General features: G+C 36.8%; 1 protein-coding gene across 3 annotated transcripts in view; it reads right to left on the bottom strand.

Moving 5' to 3' along the window:
* The window catches only part of LRP2 (LDL receptor related protein 2), a 112483-nt gene that overhangs the window by 13732 nt on the left and 77338 nt on the right, over nucleotides 1-21413 (bottom strand). For all 3 annotated transcript variants that reach the window (XM_039699454.1, XM_039699468.1, XM_039699461.1), the window contains exons 48-66: nucleotides 20986-21187; nucleotides 20258-20553; nucleotides 19259-19775; nucleotides 17526-17678; nucleotides 16912-17082; nucleotides 15398-15621; nucleotides 14810-14987; nucleotides 13689-13885; nucleotides 11887-12132; nucleotides 11064-11192; nucleotides 10788-10907; nucleotides 10101-10217; nucleotides 9734-9850; nucleotides 8101-8238; nucleotides 7254-7376; nucleotides 6170-6298; nucleotides 3936-4067; nucleotides 2487-2618; nucleotides 688-831 (exon numbers count right to left, since the gene is read on the bottom strand). In XM_039699454.1, coding sequence (XP_039555388.1) covers nucleotides 688-831; nucleotides 2487-2618; nucleotides 3936-4067; nucleotides 6170-6298; nucleotides 7254-7376; nucleotides 8101-8238; nucleotides 9734-9850; nucleotides 10101-10217; nucleotides 10788-10907; nucleotides 11064-11192; nucleotides 11887-12132; nucleotides 13689-13885; nucleotides 14810-14987; nucleotides 15398-15621; nucleotides 16912-17082; nucleotides 17526-17678; nucleotides 19259-19775; nucleotides 20258-20553; nucleotides 20986-21187 — 3465 coding nt within the window. The remainder of the gene's footprint in view (nucleotides 1-687; nucleotides 832-2486; nucleotides 2619-3935; nucleotides 4068-6169; nucleotides 6299-7253; nucleotides 7377-8100; nucleotides 8239-9733; nucleotides 9851-10100; nucleotides 10218-10787; nucleotides 10908-11063; nucleotides 11193-11886; nucleotides 12133-13688; nucleotides 13886-14809; nucleotides 14988-15397; nucleotides 15622-16911; nucleotides 17083-17525; nucleotides 17679-19258; nucleotides 19776-20257; nucleotides 20554-20985; nucleotides 21188-21413) is intronic.

Genomic DNA, 21413 nt, shown 5'->3' with positions numbered 1-21413 from the left:
TTTCTGAGGCTCTCATGTGAAGTTACCAGCCTCATTTATTTATGAGTAAGGTTGCTTTAGTGTGTAAATTCTAAAGTCATCCATCATATGCAAGACACACATCCAAAGTCATCTTGAGCTAGATTATCAAGAAATATTTATCACATTTTTCAAGAGCAGAGGATCTTAGCTCTGAAACCTTTACACATGATTTTGAGAGTAACTTAGACTCTCATAACCCTAAGGAGAAAGTATGGCCCAGGACAATAGCACTGTGGAAATAGCAAAGAGAGGGAACTTGAGGAATAAGCGAACATATAAGTTAATACAGGGATCTATTGGTCATTCCTGCTTAGTATAAATTCTTGCAAGACTTGGACCAGGTTTGGGAACTGCAGAGACAAAAGGAAAAGGAAGGGGTTAATAACAATCTTCTACTGCAGCGTAATCCTAAAAAAACACAATTCTACACCTAAACTTACACTATAATGAAAGGAAAAACAGATCAAAATACAGCTAAACTAAATTAAAGCACTAAAAGAAACCACAATGATGCTGGAGAATGAGGAGAGGGGAGGGACACATTCAGTGGAGACATGGCCAGTTGATCTAATTTGATTTTGCTTTCCAGTGTAAATTAAACACCCATGCTGCAGAAATGCATCTTTTTAAACCAACCATTGCATGGCTGAGTGTTAGCATACTCACTCAGGCCTATCCCTTCGGGGTCCCAGTCATAATCCAGAGCTTGGATGCGCTCCTGGTTATCAATATAGTCAGAGTACTGTTCTGATGAGATATTGTACCTTCGAATCCGCACATTGTCTGGCAGCAGTAACAATGGAGGATTACCTGGGAAACAATCATGAATTTATTTTTATGTATTTCTCATTTTAGAAAAAACAGATTTTATGTATTTCTCATTTTAGAAAAAACAGAAAAAAGTCATTTCTGATTAAAACTAGTTGTATCGGTACAAGAAGTAGAGGAAATCTAGGGTCTCTTCAAAAACTTCAGAGCTATTCAAATTTCATGGCTTTCCAAAATTCATAAAAATTGAAATGCTTACCACTTATTATCCCTTTCACCACAGACCTTGCACAGACATAATTCCTTAAAAATTCTTAAACATTACATTGTTGGCATATCACCACATCTCAAAAACAGAATGCCACTACACACTACACAGTTCCACTTTCCCCCTCAAAGTACAGCAAGCAATTTTGAAAGTACAAATAAATTGCCAGTCACTTAAGCCATGATATGTCCAAGTTCTACCTTAAAGTTTGTGAATTCTAATGTCTCCATATTCCGATGAATGTTCTCCTGGCCACAGTTTAGTTTTGGGTTAGCCTGATAATATCCCATCAGGCCCTCATTTATGAGGGCTATGAGATTGTATGACAAAGCAGGGCAGAGTTCTATTCTATAGAAATAGAACTTAGGCACATTGTTACCAGCTACAATTAGATTATCTTCTATCACTTAGCCATCAACACACTTCCTGTGTCTAGATGCTTCCTGAACTAAGCCTGTGAAGAAGGGTATCAAAGAACTGGATTTCTGACTCAGGCACAAACAGGCAGGCAGGCAGGCAGGCAGAAACTGAAGTGTAAATGTCCTTTGCATTTCCATCCTAACATTCAGCAGTAAATATTTGCTGAACTAGGCCCCTGGACGGTAACCTGGAGACCTCATTTTCTTATAGTATTTTTCATATTACAAATAATTTTTAGGTTTCAAAACCTCCAGTAGCATGTAAATTTGGTCACAGGCATTCTATCCTGAAGATTTTACCATTTGACTAGGCATACCATTTTTCTATCATTTAGCTCTTAAAGCTGTTAAAGTGTAACTACTTTTCTAGATACAGTACTGCTTTTAGTTTTTATATAACACCACTCCATTGTCACTTTTTTCTATTATCTTCACCTCTTTATTTTTATTATTACTGATCTATTACTATTATTTTCTGAGTCAGATCTGCCTACTGAAGGACTGCCACACATGGTAGTCACTGCACTGAGGTATGATAAAAAGCCAATGACTGATCTGAAACATTGGCCAAAGTCCTTCTGTTTGTGTGTATCAGTCCATGAACAATGAACAGCAACCTGTCATCAAACTGCCTTTGATTTATGCCAGTTTAATGCAACTTTTTTCTGATGCATTATTTTGTTGAAGAATCTAAGCTTCGGGAACAGGCAACATTAATTTCCTTCTGATGATAATCACAGGACAACGGGTTTTTGTTTGCAGAAAATTTCAGGAGAAATGAAGGCAGGCACACAAATCAAGGTATCATTTCTAATGTTTACAATTGGAAGCAGAGATGAGCACTTTAATTCCTAATTATGGAATAGGTGGAATACACAGATAGTATTATCTTACAGAATAAAGTTTGGCTTTCATTGTCCTCTTATAAAAGAGAGGATTACATTCATTAAGTTGCTATATTGCACTTGCTCTTTACAGGTGGCAGTCAATCTTGCTGTCATTTAACATACCATCAGCTGCACACTGTTTCCCTTGTTGATCACCCACAGACCTGAAGCCATCTGCACAGAAACATTCATAGCTTCCTTTGGAATTCTTGCAGTCCTGGGTGCATGTTCCAAAGATCTCACACTCATTGATATCTAGACACAAGAAGAGAAAAGATTCCTAAAACTTGATTTATTTCTAGTTTAGTCTTTAGGAGTCTCAGGGGTGACCTCATCACTCTATACAATTCCCTGAAGGGAGACTGTAGTGAGGTGGGAGCTGATCTCTTTTGCGCTGCCAGCAGTGAGAGGAGCTGAGACGGGAAATTCAGATTAGATATTAGAAAAAAAACTTCCACTCAGGGTAGTCAGGCATCAGAGCAGGTTGCCCGGGGAGATGGTGGAGTCACCATCCCTGGAGGTGTCTCAGAGGCATCTGCATATGGTGCTGGGTGATGGTTTAGTGATTTAGGGGTTACAGTGGTGATGCTGGGTTGGTGGTTGGACTGGATATTCTTAAAGGCCTCATCCAACCTTGACAATTCTATGCTGGTCATCCTTACCCCATAAAATGGTAGGGTTGTGCTTTCCCCACATACTCTAAAAGATCAGTGACCTAATAAGTGACCTTAAAATCAGCATCTGTTATCAAACAGAACTCCTCATCACTCATCTGCTGTTTACCATGTCTTAACTACAGATTGCCAATAATTACTGCAATCCAGCTTAACAGGTTTATTTTCAGAGATGCATTTTTGATCATGTATTTTTGTGTTAAATCAGTAAGGCAAGGCAAAAGATGACTAAAATGAGACACAAGAGCAAAGCTTTCTTGAAATGCTGACAAGACACACAGTCCTCAGAAACTATATCAGCAGGCAGGAAAGGGAGGGGTGGCCTTGGATTTTGTTTAATAAAACTACACAAATTGTCCACAGAAGCTGGGAGAAACAAGCAGAAGGGTTCTCATGAAAACATACTGAAACACCAACTGGGAAAGTACTATTTCTCATGACCACAAACCATGGCCTTTGAGTAGACTCCTCACCACATTTTATCTGCATAAAATCCAGGGCAAAAATATGGCACAACACACCTTTACTGAGGTCTATTCAAGAACAGAACACAAGGAGAGTATAACCTGCAGTAAGTTTGTTTTCAATAAGAAAAACAAACCCATCAAATTTCTATCCCTCAGATTGCAAAGCTATAACAAAACCTACATGCTGTAAAACAAAAAGATATCTACAGGTACCAAAAGCTTAAAAGAAGTCTTAACTGTGGAGCCAATTTTTTGTTGAATGAGGCATACATGTTAGAAAACATAATTCAGCAGTGGAACATCTTAGGAAGCATCTGATAAATGTATAATAATCCTATTAGAATGTGAAAATGAGTGGTCACATTAGAATGATGAAGTGACAGGTCACTGAACACTTATTAGCAAAAAGACATTTATAAGATTAAAAATACCTTCACAGGAGTTGCGATTACTTTCACTGGCCTTGTACCCTGGCCTACAGGAACAGATAAAGCCTCCTTCATTCAGATTGGTACAGTTATGCTCACAGATATTTTCTGCACAAGTTCGCTCTGTTCCAGGATCTGAAAGAAAAAAAAAGAAAGAAAGCAAATCATACCATTATAACAAAAAAACTCGAAGTCACAAGGGGGAGGCATAATAATTTTGATCATTACTACAACTGAAAATAGTTTTCAGATAGATGAAGTTAGTTTCCTTTTTTTTTTTTTTCTAATTAAAATTAGAAGACAATAGTAACCACTGGTTAAGAGAGCTGTCAACTAGTGAAGAGAGTCAGGAAAAGAGCCATAACCATTAAAGCACAACTTCCTTAGCAGAAATTACATTCTAAATTACCACCAATCTGTAGCAACTGCAGAATTTAAGAGATTTTAATCTAATGTCTAACTTTGCCAACAGGGCTCATTCTTATCCAGTGCTTTCTTATCAGCTGAACAAGAAATATTCTTAATTGATATCATGCATAACACAGGTCTTACATTATTAATATCAGGAAACTAGAAAGAAGATGACATGTAGTTCATGCCAAACCTAATCTAAAGCTCCTGCAGTCAGTGCAGGTCATTGCACAGAATGCACTGCCCTTTAAAACATTCCTATAAAGGAAAAGCCAAGACAGGGATAATAGTCAGTCTGTAACAGATAATGAAAATTATACATGTCTGAAAGTACATATAGAATTCTATTGGTTCACATATACTCTATATATGCATAAAATACTTGAGTACAAATGCAAATGTGTTATATAAGCAGAAAAGATAAATAGTATGCTTATTGGAAGATCATGAGGAAAAGATACAGATGTATGTAAAAACTTTACATTAAGCTGATTATCTCCTTTTTACATACACATTCCAATGCTGATTAAATTAAGTTTAAACAGCTCAATTTCATATACATGTAGAAGCATAAATTCATTACACACATACACACACAAATATTCCATTTTCATTATAGCAGGTATTTGATGTTGGAAAGGCTCCGAATGTCACCATCTGATCTGTATTCACATTTATCCCCAAAGAGCCAAATGCAGACATCAGGAGGTGTCTGTTTCACACTGCTTCATTGCCTTTTTATACGTCTATATTTTCATCAAGTCATTGCATTGGGCTATATTACCTAAAGACCATTGGGATGGTAATTGAAACAGAGAAATCAGCTGCTTCAAAATGGACTACACTATAGGCTTCCAAGTTATTTGTGTTTTGGAAGTCTGCTGGATTGCAAATCACCAGTGTAGCATTGGGCACACTTTCACTTGATGCCATCACGCCTGACAACGTGAAATTACAAGTGGATGCTCATATTACCACTCCATCTATACACTGACATAAAAAATTAGGGTTTTGTTTTGTTTTTTTCTGAGATTCATGGAATACCTCTCAAAGTTCAAATCAAAGCTTTTACATTTAAAATGATGCTAGTAAATATATAATAAATAGTTCATAAAAGCTGTACAGAGGATCTGAGAAGGCCAACAGGCAAAGAACTAGTGGTGCTTAGAAAGTTCTGTGGTCCCGTCTATAAAAATGAAAATAGAAGCATCTCAATATACTTTTAATTTTAACAGGGCTAGAGCAACATGTATCAGTTTGGAGTCTGCCCACTAATAACTCCATAGGTTGGTCTATTGCAGCTATGGTTGAAATAGATGGATGCTCTTACCTCTGTAACACAACCTATTTCAAAACAAGATCAAAACCGAGATCAAATTTTTTTTTTTGTGATGCATAAATACTCTAAGACTAAAATAGTCTGTGTTCAGAGCACTGAATTTCATGTAATGATGGAATCATTCAAGCAGGGAAAGATCTTTAAGATCATCAAGTTGTACTATAAACAAAGACCCACAGAGCCACGTCTCTAAGTAGCACATCTATATGTTTTTGGAAGATGTACAAAAAATAAAAACAGAAGAGAATTAAAACAAAATAAACTAAAATAATGAAAGAATGAAAACAGTAAATCTTGTCCTCGCTAACCAAATAATCCTAGAACAGGCTTATTAAAAAACAATAAGGAAATTCAATTCACAAAGGCTACTTTAAAAACTATACTTCTTAGTATGGCATTCAAGAAAAAAACACTCATTGCTTTCAGTTTCAGAAAAATCTATTTCAACAGCATTGTAATTTTGTATTTTATTGATATTATTACTTACTGCAGCCTATTTCATCAAAATGGTCTCCACAGTCATCATAATTGTCACAGACATAATGTAGGGGAATGCAATTTCCATTACTGCACTTGAATTCTTCAGTTTTACAAGGTCTTGGTGTTGGCTCTCTACCTACAATCAAGAAGAGAAATATTCCTCTGTCACAGTTTAAACTACAAAGTACTAACAGACAGCTCTATTTCCCATTGCTAATGGGGAAGCTGATGCCATCTGGTAAAACAGTGACAAAACTACTTTGGAAGTCTGTATAAAGTTAAAACCATAACCAGGATGTAACATCCTGATTTCTAGTCACATCTCCATGAACTGAAAGAAGTCCTGCAGTTTTATAAAAGAGACAGAAGAAAAAATTTTCATGTTAATAGTTGAGTAAACTTTCCTTTTAATAATGCAAACTTATTAATATCCTTTAATGATATACTTCATACACCTACTGCAGATTTCAAGAAATTATAGAGATATTAGCAAACTATTAACATTTAGAAGATTGTACAATAAAGCCAGTAAATAATATTATTAAGCAACCAAAAATATGATTACACTTGAAAATGTACAGCACAGTAAACAAGAACTACGTAAGGTATCTGAGGGCAAAAACCTACTAAATATTAACAGAGCTGCTGCAGGGTCTGAGCCTAAATATAAAGACTGTTAATACATGCTTAATAGTGCCACAACTTCAGGAAGTATTACCATTTGTTTATTTTAAAAGTCCCAGCTAGCTATCGCATCCCAATTTTACGATACAGCCAAACTCTTTCCTCTTCCTCCATTTAGGTAGAGCTCATAATAAGATGAACAAATATGTAGCTGGTGCTTATACTAAAATCTAGTATTGCTTTGAAAATCATGATCTTTACTTTTTAGACAAATGTTTGCCCAGTTTTGCTGCTTATACACATTACACAGAGCTATAAATACATAGTACCAATAACCACAGTTAAAATTATTTCATAGTGAGCTCTTGTTACCATTATCTAAGGTTAACTTTGACATCCCTTGGGTACTATTAAATATTAAGCACATCAAAATTACTGAATTTGATGTTCAATTTTTGTAAACGTACAGTGTTCCTCTTTCTCATCACTCCCATCTCCACAGTCATCCTCCTGGTTGCACAGCTCATGACTGTATATACAGCGATTGTTTTCACACCGGAAACGGAATGGAGATTCACAAGCAATATCCACTAAAAGCACAAGAGGTCAATCAGTCACACTTTGATACTTTAGGCCACTGGGTCACAAATTATTCATATAACTTTTCTCTTGGAATATTTTATATGTTTTGTATATTTCAAAAGATGAGGAGGCATTCAGACAAAAAATATTTTCTGAATACTTTGACGATTGCATGTTAGAATGTTACACATTTTTTTATCAAAACACAGTACCTCATCTTTGGCCAAAGACAAATTCTCTAACTACATACAAAACTGAGGTTTCTAGTTTGTTTATGAAGAAAATTGATTGGAAATCTAACTTGTTATTTAAATGCATAACTGACAAAACCAGTTTACATAGTACCTCCAACATTTAATTATTACACCTCAGGACTTCTCAGTCATATTTACAAAGATGTCCTGACAACACTAATAGCTTTGAATGTTCAGCACCTGTGACAATATACATTATCTGAATTAACCTTTTATTTCAAACTGATGTTCTTATTTTTGATAACCAACTTGAAAAACATGAAATAGTGACCTTATCTCTCTGATATGCTTCTCTCTATTTTCATAACAACATATACAAACATCTGCAAAGCAGTGAGACATACTGTCACAGAATGAACTTGCATGTAAAGCAAAATCCTTACCACTCATCCCAAATAATTACATTTATTTTCTAATTGATCTATTATATGTAGAGATTAAGCATATGATTCATTTTAATATAATTCCTCTCTCTTACAGCAAAGGTGAAGTTCTTCATCAGAATCATCTCCACAATCATTATCCCCATCACATTTCCAGTATGGCTGAATACAGACATGGTTTTTGCATTCAAACAGCATGGGTGGACAGTATGTACCATTAGGATACCGTGTTGCTGAAAAAAAGAAAATTATGACATTTTCCTTTACAATAAAAATTCTATGTCTTCATGAAAAATATTCAGTCCAACACCATATTATTGTTAAAAACACATAATAGGAGATAAGTGTAATAGGATAAGAGGTGCTTCAAAGATGCATAGCAACAACAGGCTGCAAGGACTGAAGAATTATTCGCAGCTACAAGTAATTAATTTAGGTTTAAATGAAGAGTGAAATAACTTATGTTAGACGAGCTTTTGAAAATAAACAAATTAATTTAACAAATGCTACTTGAATTTGTTATCGACAAATCTCGATCAATAATACAGATAATTAACCTCACTGGCACCAAATGGGAATGATTGAAGAAGCACATAAGATATGTAATTTCAAAAGGAGTCATGTTGTATATAGCAAAAAAACCCCACTCATATTCTGTAAAAACTGTGAAAGGAACTTAACTAAACCAAAGAAAAATCAAAAATATTCTTCTACCACCCTATATAAATAAACCATACACTTGTTCTTTCAATGGCTTCTCATACATTTCATCCTCCATTTAAGAACAAATGTAAAACAGAAATGGAAAAGTATATTATTTCATAAACCATCACTTGTTCTTTCAATGGCTTCTCATACATTTCATCCTCCATTTAAGAACAAATGTTTTATAACTCAGGTTCTGAAAGACAACTGGTATGATGTGGTAACCATCAGAAAAATAAAGATAGTACTGTGCAGATGCCCTTTCTTACTTAAAGTACAGGTGTTAAAATTAAGTACATGGAAAGACGTACTTAATTGGTATCATGTTGCCCTGATACCAACATGAAGAGAAAGGAATTCTCCCAAGTACTGAAGCATAAGATCATGGAAACATGTAAGTCAGAACCAACACATCAATATCACCCAAAAAGCCGATGTCAGTCAATGCAGATATAGCACAAAGGGAATATTTTCATTCCAACTGGGAACAGTACTTTCTGGGTAAACAGCTGCAGCTGTAGATTCAGGGAAACTACAGATATTTTTTTCACAGTAGATCAATATACCAAAAGAAAACAGAAATGAAAAAGTATATTATTTCCTTGGCTTCACTGATACTTTAGGACACTTTACACTACTTTGAGAATTATAGAAAACAATCTCATTACAAACCTTGTTAGAATTTGGTACAACTGAAATAGTTTGGTTCTTGCAGTGCTCATGGGATAGTGAAAATTTTCAATTCAATCACATGTGTATCTTCTCCTGGACTTGGTAAACACATTCATTTCCTACCATTAAGAATGTGTTTGCAATCAGTGTAAGAGATGGCAACACATCATCATTTTAAAAAGCTGATTCAAAACACTATGCTTACCCTGAATTTTTACTAAAATCACTGACCATTGCAGAATTCTATACCTCTAAGGAGTCATCTCACTTAAAAATATGGAAAAGAGCAAATCTTTCTGAAAGTGAGCACAATGGGCACCAATTGCAAAGCTTGCAAAGCTTTTAACTCACGACAAGTTGCTTCATCAGAGAAATCAAGGCAGTCCGCATTTCCATCACATCTGAAGCGCTCTGCAACACAGTGTCCACTATCACACTGGAAATAACCTGGGTGGCAGGTTCTCAGCTCTGAAAAGATTCAGAAGTAACCGTTGAAATGTCTTCTTATTCAAAGACAGAAAAACTTTTTATGTTTTGAGAGCAATCTTCTAAAAATGCTGGAAAATCCCAGGCTACTGTGGTGTTCTCTACTTTTGGTGGAGTGACTAACGTGACAGAGTGAATATCACTTATTTAAAGATGCTTCCCAAAAAAGATCGTTTTGCAGAATAATTTATCACATTAGAAACAAGAGACACAGCATTCAGATAATACACACCACAGTCACGTTCATCTGAATTGTCTTCACAGTCATCATCGTGGTCGCAGATCCACCGGGAAGGAATGCAGCGCAGATTGTCACAACGGTATTCACTTTCTGTGCACTCACGAGGACCTTCATTTAAAATCAGTGGACAAATATGAAAAGTTTCCCAGATGTAGAGTTAAACATCCACACCTATCTCATTGAACCCGACAAAAGTAATGTGGGCAGAGGTAAAATCTTAAAAATTGAATTATGTTAAAACATCATTACCCTCAAGTACTCTTTAAATATGGTAGATATTCCATGTCCCTCTTGACACAGAAAAAAAGGAAAATCACTGCAGACTTTGTTTCAACACAGAATTATACAGAATTATACAGAAGTTTTTAATTCAAGTAAGAAAAAAAATCCTCTATGATTGTTAATCCTCTATTATAAGAAACTATACATTTGCACACAGGATAAAATTCAAATGTCAGTTCTCAGTGGAAAACAGGAATTTGTGTTATTGTGATGACTGGATGGATTAGTGTTTTTATGAATCCTTGATATCAGTGTGGTATTTCAGCAAATAAAAGAGAGACTACCATATAAAACAAAGAAGGGCTGCATTTGACAGCTGCCTTGTTCTCATTAAAAATAGAAGGATCTTTAAGTCAAAAGTGTGGTTATATAATTACAAAGAAAACAAGAACTCACTGCAGTTATGCTCGTCAGAGTTATCTCCACAGTCATCATCTCCATCACACTTCCAGCGCAGCGGGATACATCGATGATTGTCACAACGGAAGTCTCCAGAAGGATTGCAAGTCATCTCCTCTGAGTTCAGACAGTTTGACAACAAAACAGCACACATTAGCATAGTCTTTGCCCAGGTACATTATTACTGAGGGCTTTCAGAAAATCTGGGCGTTTGCAAATTGGAGAAATAGTCTATGCACAAAGTAACATTGAAATGACCTTCTCCAAACTTACCACAGCCTTGTTCATCACTGTTGTCTCTGCAGTCGTCATTCCCATTGCACACTGCCCACAATGCTACACAACGGTAGTTGGTTCTGCAGCTGAATTGTGTGTGATTGTCACATCGATAAGCAGGTCCCACTGAAAGAGGGAGGCAGTTGTCAAAATTAATTGTGTTACTTAGCCATTAACCATCCTCCTTGCTTTTCTGCCTCTCCTAACCTTTTATGATTTACAGTCAATTATTTTGACTAAAAAGAGCTATCTGATAATTTTAGTGTTGTAAAAGAGAAAGCATTATCTGATTTCTGTATAATAATCTGTATCTGATTTTACTATCTTTTCCAATCTATGCTCCTTGTATTCTGCATATGCTACAAACCCATCACAGGATCAAATCACTCTCATTGTGTTTTTCCCTAAACTATTCAGAGTTGGTGACACTGGCAATAGCCCCAAATGTGGAACCCAGAGGAGGCAGCTTGTCCTCAGATGGCAAAAACTTGATCACAAGTTCTTGAAGACACACATTAGTTCAGAGAGACATGCTATAGCATCTAGAAAAATTCTAGCATCAAGAAAGTCAAAGTGAGATGCTGCCAGTTTCTGATAATCTGGCCTGCATAAACAGGCTTTCTCTCCTTCAAGAATATGCAAATAGTAAATTATCACATAGTCTCTATGTTTTCTAACACTCTTTACTATACAAATGCAATAAGCTTGCAGAAAATACTCCTTTCCAATAAACTTTCAATCTTAGGAAAATTAAATTATGTGGTTCACTCTGCCTTTAGTGCACTTTAATGTAGGCATTTTACTACAGCTGTGTGCTTACTGCATTCGTGGAATGGCTCATCAGAGTTATCACCACAATCATCATCCACATCACACTTCCAGGACTGTGGGATACAGCGGCCATTGTCACATTTAAATTGGCCTGGGGGACAGGTTCTACTGGCACAGTGAGTACTATCTTCATCCGAGTTGTCACCACAGTCATCCTCTCTATCACACTGCCAGGCTTCTGGGATGCATCGTTTGTTGGCACACTGCCACTGATGAGTTTCACACTGGTGATTAGCTGAAAGAATACAGATCAGCTGTTAAGATACTGAAACTTACAAAAATGATCTGCTGCTGTTATATCAATTGAGCCCTTATGTTGACATCAACAGTTAAAAACAAAGCCAGAGAGAAATTTAAAGAGACACATATACTTGTCCAGTTAAAGCAGTCAAGGTACACATTTCTAACATCACATGTCACATTTTCCCCAGGTACCTTCAGGCAATCTCACTAAGGCTCTACAGTTCTCTAGGAGCAAGACATATACTACCTTCTCCTAAAGCAGAGGGAAGTAAACCCAGCATTCAACATGATTGAGGCAGGGTCTCCCACTCACTTCACAGAGGAGCTAATGGCATATTGGCTCTGACCATGCAATCCTTATGAGTGTGTTGCCTAATGAGCCTGTTTCTCTATGAATGAACATGACAGACAACACAGGAGACCATGCTAATATCAGCTACAGAACCTACAAAAATATAGCCTCTATTCCCAAAGGGCAAAGCACTGAAAGGTGGTATCAGCAGTGCTGGCAAACTGGGGTAGCTCTGAAAACAGAAGTCAAAACTTATGTCTGCTTCCAGAATTTCTTGCTGTATGTACTTCACTCTACTACTTTCTTTTACATACACTGCCGAACTGTGCAAGAAAAAAACGTGTATTATAATTTCCATTGATGTTCTAGACCAAAGGATTCTGTTACCATGCATGAGATAAAAAGTAAAAGGAATTACATAAACCTAAACTGATTTTTATTGTACCCAGTATGTTATGCTGTACACAGCATTACACAGCTGCCATAATTCTACTTTTAAATTCCCCTGAGGTATACTTAAAATCTTAGCTATTTGAAACTCAGTTAAAATTGACATTCCATTTAATTCTGTCATTGTCAGAACCACGTTGGAATGGAAGGCAATGACACTATCAGTTATATAACCACATTGCTTTCCCCTTTCCTTTATATTACTTGCTTGCAACTGCTAGAACAATATTATTTACAAAAAGAGAAAGAAGGATATGCTTTTTAAATTAGACATAAGTATGTGGAATACCATAGGTTTTTAAAGAGATAACATTATTCCACAAGCATAATTATGCTACATTTCTATAAGACTGCTATCACAAATCGCTCTCCAAAAGAAATCTTTCCACATGAACTGGATTTCAGGATGTAATAATTTTGTCCCATCACACAAAATAGAATAGAGGGAAAATTAGAGTGACCTGGGCATTAGGAGGCCCTAGATTCTTCATAATCACCATGGCATTACTCAGAGCAAAACAAAGTGAGTCCTGTTTCTAATATTTTATACCTTAGATGGTAATTTACCTCAGTGCAAACCTGTCTTGGAGGTACAGAAACTGTTTATGTTTTGATATAGTATATTTTCACTCTCCTTTAACCTGCTTGCACAAAGGTGAATTGCTCTAGCAGGTGCAAGAGTACAGAAGACTGCATCTATCTATCTTAGCTTTTTATCTTTGAAAAAGGGATATTTATTATGAAATTTATATGCTGATTGCATGTTTTATACTGACAAAAAAATTAATTTATGTGTTGGAACATACCACAGAGTACAGGATCTTCATCTGATCCGTCATGGCAATCTGGCTGGGTATTGCATAAGAAATGTGAACTTGTGCAGTTCCCATCATTGCACTGGAACTGCCCCACAGGACAGTACCGGTGAGGACAGGTTGGTGGCTCATCAGAGCCATCTCGACAGTCCCTCTGTCCATCACATTTCCACCAGATGGGAATACACCTACAAAGAGAAAGCAGTGTGTTCTTTGTTGAGGATATGGCTTTACAGATGTGCAACCATCCTTTTACAGCACAAAAGACAGTCTTGTCTTAGCGATATTTATTGAAACATCCAAAACATCTTTAATTTCTTCTATTTATATTGAACATCTTTTATTTCATATGTCAAATGCTAATAAAATATGCCAGAACACTGTCACCAGAAACAGATGATAAACAGATAACATTGGTGGACCTCTAGGAGGAAGTTCACAGAAAATAATATTTAATTTTTATGTTTATTTATGGTAATCCTCGCTGATATTTTTTAGATCAATCATTTAATGAGACAATAATTCACCCAAACTTTAGCACAAAAAAATTCACTAGGGATTATCATTACAATACTGCTTCAAAAGGCAACCCAATAAGCAAACCTGCCTCATAGGCTCCAGGGTGATACATCAGTACAAGAGCTCTTATATCACCATTTCTCTCCCTCCACTGCTGTCTCAGTAAAAGGGTTTAGAAATGTGCTCTCACATCAGCTAAATGGCTTTCCTGGGCCACTGGCAGACAGTATATATTTGGCAGAAACAGATAATTGTAGAAGTTGTTTAAAAAAAAAAATTCCAGGTTAGAGAATTCAACAAGTGATTTCTGGAAGTACATGCTTCTAACAACCCAAACTTTGCTACATCAGCAATGCCTATAACAGAAAGAAAAGTTAAAAAGTACTACTTAAAGGAACCAGCCTAGAAGTACTTTTCCAAAATGAAAGCCTGTCTTCCTGTCTTTTCCTGGTTTTCTCTCTGCAAGCATGTCACAAATTCATAATGAGAACAGAAAGAAGGAAGCCCTAATTTCCTGCCCTTTTGAACAGACTAAACTGTAAAATATATCCTTAAAAACACATAGAAAAAGCGATGGTGAGCAGCAGACTTACCTCTCAGTGTCTGCACAGAGAAACTGGGTGCTAGAGCACATTGGAAGGCAGTGGGCTGTATTGCCAAACTGTATGACCATGAAGTTATCAGGACACTCACAGGAAAACCCCTGACCACCAGCTTTTATTAGGCAAAGATGGGAACAACCACCATTATTGGTGCCACAAGGATTATTTACTGGTAAAATAGAAAAATAAATATTACCATATTTCATAAATTCCGGAACACAAAGGTTTCAATCTGTGATAGATTCCTCTAATACTGTTTTGAAACCCTATATGTAAGAGGCTGAAAACCAAAACCTAGATATGTAGGCATTTCAGGAGAGAAATATATGCCATTTCATGTACACAAAATCTATGCTATCAAGCAACGATGTTTTAGAAACTAATTTAAAATTATGCATTAGCAGTTATTGCTTTTCAAAGAAAGGGCATGTTGTAAATGTAAACTAGATGCCTACAATTACTCTGTGCATTTTATTCCAGTCAGCAAAGGCAAAAGCTGAGTACACTCGGGGTCCTTTACTACCAGTCCCCCAAATAACAGCTGACCATCTAAATGCAAATCTAAGTCTGTTTTCTCACCAAATGGTTGTCTGTATGGATGGTAAACATGGATGTCAAATGGTCTGTGCGTGGTATTCACAAGAACAGTCCTTTCTGATCCATCATATTTATTTCCTTTTTCAACCGTCCTTGTGTTCCAGTCAGTCCAATATATTGTGTCTTCAAAAACTGTTACTGCAAATGGATGAGGTAGAGTCCCGTCGTATACCGTGTGACGATGATGTCCATCCAGGTCAGAGTACCTCCACAAAGAAAAATTTGTGCAAAACATTCAGATAAATGCTAAAACTTCTTTCCATCTTTTCTCTTCACATATTTTGTATGCTTATGGTCCTTCATTATTGGTGACCAGAAACATTAAATGTAGAATTGCAGCTTCTTTATGCCCTAAAGACAGATCACCATCCTTAGAAAATTCATTTTAGTATATGGAGGAAAGTAAAACAGGTTATTTCAGGAAAATAAATGGAATAGAGTAACATCCACTGAAATGCATAGTCCTCCAGAACCACATTAGCAAAGAACAATGAAATTTTGCACATTTATTGCCTTAACAGTGAGTTATTTTTGTCACAAAAGAGACTAGCTTGCCTAGATGATTCAGACACATAATAATGAAACACTAAAAACAATAGACTTCCTATATTCCTAAATTTTACATGTCTTTCTGATTTAGAGCTTCCTTTGCTGAGACATCTTTGGCAAGATTTTACATTTTTCTATCACCTTCCCCATGTAGGGGGAAATTATGAAATACAAGAGAGGAGAGAGAAAAACATATATGTAATTAACTTACATTTTTAAAAAGATATCTCTAATACTATATCATAGAAAAGGCTGCCAAAAGAATTAATGTACAGAAGAATAGAAGTAAATACAAACATAAATCTAAATGTCCAGGTAAATGTGAATACAAATATGAACACTAACATAAATACAAGCTACTAGTTTCAAAATATTTCAGTATTATGAGTTTCAAAACAATTTAAATAGCCAGATAAATATTACTTATTTTTACTGCTATTTAGGTGGGAATTTTCTAGTACTAGAAGCAATGTATAGATTTTTTTTGATTGACAAAAGAATCCCACTCGCCTACAGGAAATTCCATACCAAACTTATGGACATTCAGTCACCTTCTGAAGGTTTGTATACAACTTATTAGCACATAACTAGTTTAGTTACAGCTCAATTCTCATCTATAAGCAAAAACAAGAGAATCAGAAAATAGGGAATTTATAGTCATTTTTTCTTTGGTTCAGGTTGTATAACTAGACAGAGAAGTTGCATATTTTAGTACCGAGTGTGAACCATTTCACTGTAATTTTTGGACAATTTTCACTGAATGTAGCAACTAGGTTCCTGTGTAATCTAATGATCCATATCATCTACTACTCCAGACATTTTGACTCCAATTTTCTATAGAGTCAGTGGGCAGAAGTATGTATTCTTTTTACAACACCTATAAAATCTCCCACCACAATCTGACATGAGCAATCATTCAGTTGTTTTACTATTTCCTGTGTACATACTCAATATAGTTTAGGTGGGCATCTGTCCAGTAGAGCTTGTCATTGGTGTAATCTATGGTAAGTCCATTGGGCCACTCTAACTTTGTAGAGATGATTACAGTCTTCTCCTTGCCATCCATGCCAGCTCGTCCAATATAGGCTCGATCTGCCCAGTCTGTCCAGTAAATCTGTCTGTTCAAATGAATACCTAGAGTTAGGATTGTTGAAGTAAATACTAGAAGTCATGCTTCAAATATAGTATTTCCTCTCACAGAACTAAAGCAGAGATCAAGGAAGAAGAAAGCCAATATATATCTTAGTTTAACTGCAACAGCAGACAATTGTGCAATCACAATTTAATTCAGTCAGCCCCAACACCTACCAGAACATACACACTTCTATCAACCTTTTTAGCCTTGCAATCAGAACTTTCTAGTCTGTATGGAACCAAATTCCCCTTTCAATGGTAGCTGACAGCCATGCATATACACCCACAACAGGGAACCTACTATTTCTCCTAAGCTGCAAATAAGTGCTAACACCACAGAAATCCAAAGGCAAGCAGCCCATATTTCCTTCAGAATACTGCAAGATTATTTGCAAAATAAAGGAAAAGGACTCTTGGAAGGTCATACCCATATTTTGGATGAACAACAATTGCTCTGGGATACTGAAAGCAGAAAGTATTGTTGGCATCCACACACCGATCCACCAGTTTTTTCCGGAATCTTCCATCAAGTTCAGAGACATAGAGACAATCTCGATAGGCATCCACCCAGTACAATTTTCTGAAATATTTTAGAGTTAATTTATTAAATATTTTCCCCCTTATTTTGCTTTACAGCATCTTTAATTTTTTTTATCCTAGAAGCAATGTATCCACTGCAAACAAACACATACTTCATTGACATCTCTTCTACACCATGCTCCAGGCTGCCCTTTTCACTTCTGTTTTTCCTGTAACCACAATCAGTGATGCCAAATTCAAACTTGCAGGTGCCCAGTTGAGTAATAATATGCCATTTGCCTACAAATTCCTAAACCTCTATTCCATTTCTTTCCTACCAACAATGGCCAGGAGCAGGAAAACAGACATGCAGTGCAATGGACTGTGACCAGGGCTATAAGCCATTGTAGAGAACCCTCAACTGTTCCATGCTGCCACCTCTGCTCTCATCAAACAGGCAGAAAAGTCCTAAATGGTTTGACACCCTAATTTAAACTTCATCGTGAATTTTCTAACACTTCTATTACTTTGCCTGGGAATTACAGCTGTAAGCCAAGAAATCATACAAGCAGAAGCGATGATTTTTTTTAAAGCCTGCATAAAAGCAAAATATTAAATTCAATTAGAACTACAGCAGGATACTTTGAAATTCTCTGCAGAGCTGGTCAGATCCAGCATCCACAGTGTCATTCCAGAAATAGCCTCACAGATATAATTCTGCCTACACCACCCTAAGTAGCACCATTCCCCACCAGGGAGGAGGAGATAAGAGTCTTCTCCAACCTTCATCTCATGGCATCCTTTAATCCTCTCTCTGCACAGAAAACAAGCAGGATAATTCAACCAGTGTACTGTTCTTCAGCCTGCCTGGAACACCTAAACAAGAACTGACTGAAAGCATAACTAATGGTAGCTGAAATAATTCAATAATTCAAAATCTGTATTAGGAATGAAGCTGTAGGACCAGTTCAGCTAAAATTTGCCTTTTGCTTCATCATCTCTCCATGATTCATAAAGCATTTTGAGCTTCTGGCAACATTAATTATCACTAGGTTTAGAGTGGCCACCACACAATGACAGAGGTTCTGTGGCAGTAAATCAGACTACTTTTTGAAACACAGCAGGCAACTAAAAATTTACCATAATGAGATGTGTTTTCCAATTACCTCACCCACATGCTGGCCTCCTGACAGAAAATTATGTGGATCATGTTGCTTGAGTGTGTCAGTTAAAGGTTCAACTTTCAAGAGCCAAAGACACATGCTTTTCACATGGGTAGAGGAGCTAAATTTCATTAAGGCTTACTATTTCTTACTTCACTGGGATCTAGTTACCTGTTACAATATTTTGTTTATGCAGAGTGAAACCTTCATGCCAATCCCAACAACTGCTAGCAAATGATCAACGGAAGAGCAAGTCTGACAGAACCTCAGTATACTACATATCAGAGTAATTTAAGTGTTATGTATTAGATGCTAATAAACAATTTCAGAACAGTTGTGTAACACTGCATCCACAACCCAAAGTATTTCACTACTCATCTGGAATTTCATATGGAGTGGGGGAAAAAACCCCTAAGATAAACTCCTTCACACATCATTTCTTCAGTAGCTCAGAAAGACAAAAAATGTATTTTCTTACCTGCCAACCCAGTCAACAGCGATACCTTCCCCGTTGGGCACATCATCATTTATCACTGTCTCCTTATTTGTCCCATTTAGGAACATTCGTTCAATGACATTCCTCCCCACATCAATCCAGTATAACCTCTTTTCCACCCTGTCAAAGTCCAGTGCCACCACATTTCTCAGTCCTTGCAAAATGAGAGAGTAAGACTGGCCATCTGCTGTGAGATTTCTCAGATAGTAACGGTTGCTAAAAATAAGGTATGGGGAGATATTACTATTTTGCCGGCAACTTTTTCCATCAGGCTCCCGGATATAGCCTGGGGCACACTTACAGATGTAGGAGCCAGCTGTGTTCTCACAAATCTGGCTACATACTGATGGAGTTTCATTGCACTCATCAATATCATCACAAGTCCGTTTATCAGACATAAGTTTGTATCCAGGATGACAAGTACAGTAGAAACTTGTCTGTGTGTCTGTACAGTCATGATCACATCCACTGATTGAAGGGTCACTGCATTCATTTACACCTGGGGAAGGAAAGGAGTTCTATTCAAGGAGCCAGCTAGCAGAGTAATAGTGCAGTCACTTCTCTCCTTGCTACCCCCTGAAAATGCTGAATGTGGATGTGGGCTGCTGTAATAAAGGAAAAAAAGTAAAAAACATAATCTAATATAAAATTATTCTACTACCTCTGAAGTCTGTCACAAAACACCAAGTGCAAAGTATGGACTATGGCATATTTTGGAAATGCAAGGGCAATGCATAACAATGTATGAAATACATTTTGTTTATATCATTAGCTCATCGACATAGTCAGTTAAAGCAACACATGATAAGTATGACTTAATTAAAGCAAAAAAATTAAAAAGTTACATTTCTTATAATTTTAATTTCTGAAGAATAGCCATGGAATAGATAGGACTGGAATTAAGGAATTGTCTTAAGAGTGTATTTTTTCAAAGGTGCCTAAGATTTTTTAATTAGACAGTACAAATGAATGTATACATACCACATCCTTTTTCATCACTGTTATCTAAGCAATCATCCAGCCTATTGCAGACTTTAACCAGCTCAATGCAGTTTCCATTGTCACATTTAAAATGATGGGGAGAGCAGGTCGCTTCTGGTGTACTACAGAGATGTTCCAGCTCATCAGATTCATCACCACAGTCATTATCCCCATCACAGATGTAGGCTTTGGAAATGCAGCGCCCATTCTGACAAGTAAACTGGTGCTGTTGACATGGTTCATAGATGCATCCTCTTTCATCACTGCTGTCACCACAGTCATTCCGCCTGTCACACCTGAAGAAGAATGAACACTTCTTCAAACATAAGAAGGCAATCACTGTCTTCAGGGAAGATGGATACATACACTCTCCCAAACAAGGTTGATATTTTTGGCACAAATAGAAGAGACTTTCAGAAACTGTGTCATATTGTATAGTCTGATCTTGTGAGTCCTGCTAATATTCCTTGTGTGCATTAGGGGCCAGACAGAGTCACCCCAGGAGAGGTTACTAATAACAATAAAAAGGATTAAATGCTAATGGTGAGCAATGAGAATATTAACAGAAAATTCTAGAGCATATTCAAGTCAAATCTAATGCATGAATGCAGAGCAAATAAATAGTTTCATTACAATTACAACTAAATGGTGTGAAAACAAAGGTTGAATTAGCTCCTTCACAATAAGCAATTTTGGGAATTTCTACAACCGCTTAGGTAGTTACAAACCTGTATGTGTTACGGATGCACAAGCCATTACTGCAGGTAAACTCGTTTTCTGTGCAAGATCTTCGTGTGCAGTTCTGGTGTTCATCAAGAGCATCACTGCAGTCAGCATCACCATCACAGACCCATGCCCGAGGAATGCACCTCCTGAGCGGGGGTCGATTGTTGGCACAAGTGAACTCTGCTGCTGTGCAGTTGCGGTTTGCTGAAGGAAAAGCACACTCACTGACCAAGTTATACTCTGTGTATGTGACACCCTTCTCCACCACCTACACAAACAGCTTGGATATCCACCCATAATCCACAGCAGAACCATGTCCTGCTGCACATGCAGAGATAGATACCACTGTACCTTCTCATGTACAAAACTGCACATTGCTCTTCGTGGAGGCTGACTGGGAGCCAAAGCATTCCTTAGGCAGTGTTGACAC

Source organism: Passer montanus, unplaced genomic scaffold, assembly GCF_014805655.1.
Source record: "Passer montanus isolate IOZ18808 unplaced genomic scaffold, ASM1480565v1 scaffold1, whole genome shotgun sequence".
Classification (NCBI taxonomy): Eukaryota; Metazoa; Chordata; class Aves; order Passeriformes; family Passeridae; genus Passer; species Passer montanus.
The sequence above is the reverse complement of the archived record's forward strand: the minus strand, read 5'-3'. Positions and strand labels throughout refer to the sequence as shown.